Source organism: Priapulus caudatus, unplaced genomic scaffold, assembly GCF_000485595.1.
Source record: "Priapulus caudatus unplaced genomic scaffold, Priapulus_caudatus-5.0.1 Scaffold227, whole genome shotgun sequence".
NCBI classification, from domain to species: domain Eukaryota; kingdom Metazoa; phylum Priapulida; class Priapulimorpha; order Priapulimorphida; family Priapulidae; genus Priapulus; species Priapulus caudatus.
The window spans coordinates 258441-265476 of record NW_014577288.1 but is presented as its reverse complement, the minus strand read 5'-3'; the positions used below and the strand labels follow the sequence as shown (position 1 = coordinate 265476).

Here is a 7036-nt window from a genome sequence, read left to right as displayed (position 1 = left end):
GTAAGGTTAGTTAATGTGGGAGACCAGTGCTGAGAACCGTGTCTGTGGTGCAAGTGCTAGCAACCTCTGCAATAATTTGTGAATATTGCTAGAAAATCGTTGGAACGTTATCGAAGTTATTGTTAAGGACTCATGTTAGATCTATTAATATTCTTAATATGAAATTCGAAGTTAGCTGTAAAGGGGGCAGGCGCGTAGCTAGGATTTTATTTTAGGGGGGCGGCAATGAGTACGTGAAGTGTGCGAATCAGGGGCGTAAATCCGTACCGAGGAGTGGGAGGCGGGGATTTGATCAAGCGCGCATAGCCATCACATACTAGCCACGAGCCTAAGACCCACAATAATTTCTACGACCACCGCGAACGCACGAACAACACACACACACACACACACACACACACACAGCACCACTATACACACACAAACGAACAAACAACATAACACACAAACACAAACACAACGTACATTAACATTATATATATGCTCATTACATACGTGCCCACGACATGCCAAATTTGAAAACTGGCTACGTTAGGACACGCTGCCGTAGGCTGGCCATATGCAAGGGGAGTGTGCGCCCGAGCCATGCCCCCAGAAAATTTTGAAATATTTTAAGCCATATATTCCTGCAATCTGAGGCACACTGTGCGGTCCCAATATATCTCATGTGCTGATGACCTATTCTACAAACCTAGAGCTCAAACCCTACGATAGTTTTAGGCATCAAGAACACTTTCATTAGCTTTCAGATGCAGCGTACAAACAGTTAGAAGTTACTGATAGTAATAATACATGTATTAACAAACACAGCGCTAAGCAATTGCAATTTCTCCAAATATTTTCACGCTGCTTTTCCGCATGCTTTTGCCCATAAAACATACTTCTTTGGCCTACTTTGTGACTGTCTGGTAAACATTTTTCTTGAAGTTTATTTGCATGGTCTGCGCCCTCCTCAAAGGCCACATGATACAGTTCAACATTAAATAACTCCACTAAATCTCACTTCCTGCCGCCTTCAAGACAGACAATTCTCTCATTTTGCTGCGCAAAGAACGGCGTGATATATTGGGTATATTGCGATGATCGCATTCATTAGCCACTCGCCATAGCCCACTTGTACTTTGAGCAGACTATATGCCATCTGCAGTCACTCTATCCTCCGTGCCCCACTTTGCAACAAGTCCTGTCTGGCCACATACCATAAGCCCAATTTAGCCATGATTAACACTGAATATGTACTGTTCAACGCTATATACAGGTTATACATACAATTTAAAAAATCATTTCTCATGCATTACGCCTGAAAATTGAAACAATCACATTTCTTTCCTTTTTTCTTCTTCTTCCTTTCTTTCTCTTTCAAATCTCGTTTTTTTTTTTGCAGAATTTCAGGGGTTATTTGTACAGGCCATCCCCCCTCCTCAAGCAGCGGGGAGATGGCATCCCCCAATCCCCCGGGACTTTAACGCCCATGTGCGAATCACTTAGGAGCGCGACAATTCCTAAGGCGGTGGGTGCAGGGCAGGGCGGAGTCCCCCCTCCCGCACCTAATCTACACAGCAACGAGCGAGCGCCGGCCACACAGCCACCCTGCAGCACCCCACTGTTGCGAAGCCGCGCGGAAGCTTGACCGTTTCATTAATTATTAAGAAAGAAGACGATTCGTTGTACCGTTCTCGACTCTCTAATCCTGAATTTCCAAAAATAATATTGCGATTTATTTGCTTAAACAGATTTCGCCATTCTTTTTTAGGCACATCTTCGAAAAGCCAGCATCATAGCATGTTTGATAAATATATTGACGTTTAATCAAACTAATCACAAAACAATCAGCAGTTTCATCATAAGATTTCCAATAATTGCCTAGCAGGACTGATGTGACAGTCAGAAACACAATAAGAATACACAAGCTTAGCACGTTAGAAAAAAAAAACAAAAAAAAAAAAACAAAATAATAAAAAAAAAAAAAAAAAAGAAAAAAAAAAAAAAAAACAAAAAAAAAAAAAAAAAAAAAATCAAAATAACAAAAACAAAAACACCAAAAAAAAAAATAAAAAAAAAGAAGAAAAAAAACAAAAGAAAAACAAAGAACAAAAAAACAACAAACAAAGAATGAAAAAAAAAAAAAAGAAAAAAATACCCGACCTGCTGTACACAAAATATCAGTAGAGCTGATAGTCATATTAATTCGTGTAGCCGTACGTATGATATGTTATGCCGAGCTGCGATGAAAGGCGAACTGCGCTGCTCAAAGCTCATTTCACAAAATATTTTTTAAATAATTAAATGATATCTGTTGCTTTCTTTTATAATCATTTTTTTTAAAAACCCAAAAACCAGGTTTTCCCCTTTGTCATGTGTCTTTGTATGCTCTCTTTCTTCCTACGCTCCTCTTGCTTTTTTGCTCTTCTCTCTCTCTTTTTGTTGGCCGGTGTTTGGGGGGGGGGGCGGACTCTGCCCCACCGCCCCACCCGCCCCCGCTGGCTTACGCCCTGAAAGGGGTAGCGAGAGTGTGGAGAAAGATGTGACTTTCAAATACTATATCTTATATCCTAATGTACGAACATGTACGACTATGTATTTTATGTATGCGTATTAAACGGCGCGCATGCGTGGTTCGTCTCCTAGAAAAAGATGGCGGTTCTGTTTTCGTTTGTCCTGCTTGCTTGGGTCGCTCAATTTAGCGCCTTCGCGTTGTGTATTTAAATGCCTGCTCTACTTACGTGAAATACACAAAATTAATATCTAAAAACATCAAAAAAATAAATTAACACTAAAAAAACCAAAAAACGCAGCGGCGCCGTAACACACGCACACCTCACGCACACAACGCACGCACGCACGCCCTCAGACACGAACACGCCTTAGATAAAAATATTTTATTTTTAAACAAATGTTTGATGCTACTATATTGAACAACGATTCTAGCAATGCAACACAGATGTAAAAATCTGCCTTCACAAACACCATGTGCGATCCGTTACAGCGAGATACAATGACGCTGTTCACTCCATTTTCCCGCTTTTTACCGCAAGCCGCTCCAAATAAGCGAACAATTTCGTTTAGTAACTTTAAATGGGAGTTTTGTTACTTGGCACATTTGAAATTGATACCTACATGTAGTAATACTATTACTGAATGGCCAGACATATTTTGTCGTATTACCGCTGTATAGCATTTACTATGCCAGAAAAAATTGTTTGCCTTTAACTATAATATGCTTTTAATTTTTTAAATTTAGCGGCCCTTTTATAAACGTATGCTACAGGCCAAACTTAATACACTAGCTTAATACCGCGCCTGCATCCAAGCACTTCTCATTCGTACTTACTTAAACATGGGTTCGTTACAGACGAAAATGCCGAGGTCCGCTGCTAGCCAACAACAACAGGACACCCGGGCTGTTCCCTGCCAAGAAATAAATTATATTTCTTGATTTATATTGCAACAAGTTACATGCCAATATGTTCACGTGCGCATTACAAGAGGCTATTATGCAAGACAATAACATGGCGGCATGAGCTCATGCTACATAGCTGTGTCATGAGTGAATAATAATATATTCTATTCTCTATATCTATCTATATATATATATATATATATATATATATTATTCACTCCTGCTGTGGTTATATCAATTGCTACAGCAAACAGTCGTGAATACTTACTTACGCTGTGACACATATGAGCTACTGATTCTCTACTGCAGACCATCCGGGGGTATGAAATAATAGCCGAGCAATGATTGTACCGGAGTTAAACGACAGGTAAATATAACATGATATCTGATTGGCTTAAGAATGCGTCGAGTTGACCGAATTAAAAACAATTTGATTTCGAGAACGCCGGTTAGTGCGTGCGTCTATTAATCACGTATGCGCATTTCACTCCTAACACGACACAAACAAATGACAAGTATGTCAAAAACATGCGTGCTTAGAGGGCAACACGCAGGGGTAGAAATTAAGTTTTGAACAAGGGAGTCCAAAGACTCCCTGCCCTCAAAAAGAGGGAGTCCACAGCAAAATGAGGGAATCCGTGAGGCCGTGCTCTGGAATGAACTAGTTAGTATAGCAGAATTTTCAGGGAGTCACACGGACTCCTGCATATGTCAAATCAGGGAGTCCGCTCTGGAATGAACTAGTTAGTATAGCAGAATTTTCAGGGAGTCACACGGACTCCTGCATATGTCAAATCAAAGAGTCCAACAGTAAATCAGGGAGTATTTGACTCTGGACTCGCGTTAATCTTGCAGCCTGAACACTTACTCATCGCATCCGCGCTGAATGCAGCAGTGCATCCGGTATCGGTGTTCACCGGCTCCGCCTCGCATCCGATGGCGCTGACGGTCACGACGGGGTTTGTCTGGCCGGCGGAGAAGTCGTACTGCAGTACGATACGCACGTAGCGGGCTGGCGTCTTCTGTGGCAGCGGTATAGTTACACTGTTGCCGGTGAAGGTCACGCTCTGCGCCGTCTACCGGCAGAAAAAAACGATGACCGTAAGCTTCAACTGACCAGCAGTTGGGCTGCAGGCTGACCAGCAGTTAGAGTTAAGCTGAGGACTGACCAGCAGTTAGAGTTAAAGGGATAGTTTAATTACTCTAGGTTCTAGGGTTATTTTCAGTTAATTTAGGTTAAAATTACGCTACATAAAAAGTTTCATGGTTCAATCACCATTAGAAATATTATTAAAAAATGTTTTAAAACTAACGACTACAGTTTGATTACAACGACGGTAGCGCCACTCAAAGCGCACGATCTGATAAGTTGCGCAAAACCACTTTCCTACCAAGGGCTACAGACCGAGGGTGTTTCTTATTTATTCATTTAAAAGCAAAAGGATTGTAATATCTTATAAACGACATATAGTTTCAGTTATAAAGCGCACACACACCTACGCACCACCATCACAGGTCACAACGGACACCCACGCCAACACACGCACAAACACACAGCACAAACACGCACCAGTATAATCAGGCTTAATTCCACGCACGTACGACACCCCTCAACGCACCGAGCACAATACAGCGACACACCATTCACCCACGCACGCGCACACGCCAGCTCTAACACAACACAACCCCACGACACCACTCACACACGCTATCGCGACGGCACTCGGCACACGCAGGCAACACACCTACGCACTGCTGCACAACACACACACACACCGACACGCACACCACATACACAACGCTAACGCACTACGCAGCACGCACCCGACAAACATACACGCTAGGCCCTCGACGACACCGCACCAGCAAACCCAACTCTACTCGCAACCTCATCCACATCACACCACACAACCACCAAGCACATCTACCATCAGCGGACAGACACACACACAACACACACAAGCCACTCACACCAACACACACCGAACACCACACCACATCATTGCACTTTTCACACACACACGCACGCGCAGATGCATGTAGACTTATGGCTTTTACAAATAACGATTTGGATACTTTCATGGTCAGTCTCCAAGCTAAGACCGTCTAAACTGCTGGATCGAGTCACAGCCTTAACTGCACTAACTGTTGGGATCAGTCCTCCAGGCTTACTCTAACTGTTGGTGCAGTCTTCAGCTTAAACCCTAACTGTTGTTGCATCCTGCAGCTCAACTCTAACTGGCTGTCAGTACGCACAGCTTAACTCTTAGACTGTGCTCAGTCCTCAGCTTAAGCTCTAAGCTGTTGCTCGTCCATCACAGCTTAACTCTAACTGGCTGGTCAGTCCCACAGGCTTAACGCCCACTAGACTGCTGGTTAGCCTCAGTTTTATAACTCTACTGTTGGTCAAGTCCTCAGCACTTAACTTCACTCACACTATCGACTTATGGTCTCTACCAGTACCACATCTAGGATTAACTATGCTAATTACACTGTTTGATAAGTTCCTAGACTTATACTCTAAACTGCTGGTAGTCCCCCATCAGCTTGTCAATCTCCACTGCGAGCACCGACCATCGGACGCAAGTCCACCTCAGACTATCAGACCACTTCACTGCTATCTCGTCACAGCACGTTATCTCTACTCATCATGCTTAGGAACAGCACTGACTTTGAGCTCGGGTCTCATTCAGTTCTCATTCCCAGGCGTTATATAGGAACATGACATATAAGGAGCGGTCACGATCGACAATTAGAGGGTAAACCACAGCTTAACCCGCTGACTGCTGGTTCAGTTCTCAGCTTAACTCCTGAACTCTTATACTTCTTAGCTCAGGTGCGGTCGAAGGCTTCGCCTCCACGATTACATTCAAAACACACTCTTTATGCCAAACGCGAATCCTGGGTTACTAAGCATGACCTGACTTGAGACGTGAGCTCGGAAGAAACGTGCGTTGCAAGGAACAGATCTCATAATTTACACACCAGCGCTATGAAAAGGTATGATGGCACTGGAGAGCTGGAGACTTAGCACGTGAAGAGAGTTTTGGTATACGTTATCAGTGATGAGAACTGGTGAGGTGTTGAGGTATAACTGGATGGAGGAGAGGAGGGCGATAGAGGATTACGTCTAGTGAAGCCACCGAGCGGAGGCGTGGAATTTGGTATATGAGTGGATAGCGTTGAGTGGAGATATATGGGAACCTGGTGATTAGAGGGAAGCGTGTGGGAATAAGAGGGAGAGGGTGATGTGATCTTGAGAGTAGAGGGCGTGAGAGATGAATTAATAGAGATACGGAACGGATCGAAACTGGACTAGAGCGAGAGTATTGGAACAGGGCGTGTGCGTTTTGGTTTACCACTGACGAGGCCGGCACGCAGGATACAGCTGGGAGTGCCTGAGGAGCGAGCACGATGGGGGTGATGCTGAGAATAAGTTTGCGTATGTGTAGGGCCAGAGTAGTGTAGTTGATTGTTGATGGCATCGATGTGTGAGGACGGGAGTAGACTGGGAGAAGGGAGGGCAGTAGAATCAGCAGAAATGTGCAGTAAATGAGAGTAGTGATCATACGCGTCTAAAAAATGGGCTATTTAAGCCGAACGATATCATTTAGGGCAAATGTTATCTATAAGTTA

General features: G+C 43.6%; 1 protein-coding gene across 1 annotated transcript in view; it reads right to left on the bottom strand.

The window, feature by feature from the left end:
• Positions 1–3346: 3346 nt before the first annotated feature.
• LOC106807645 overlaps positions 3347–7036 on the bottom strand; it is a 24650-nt gene continuing 20960 nt past the window's right edge. Inside the window, exons 10-11 of the mRNA XM_014810056.1 lie at positions 4269–4476; positions 3347–3408 (exon numbers count right to left, since the gene is read on the bottom strand). Coding sequence (XP_014665542.1) covers positions 3347–3408; positions 4269–4476 — 270 coding nt within the window. The remainder of the gene's footprint in view (positions 3409–4268; positions 4477–7036) is intronic.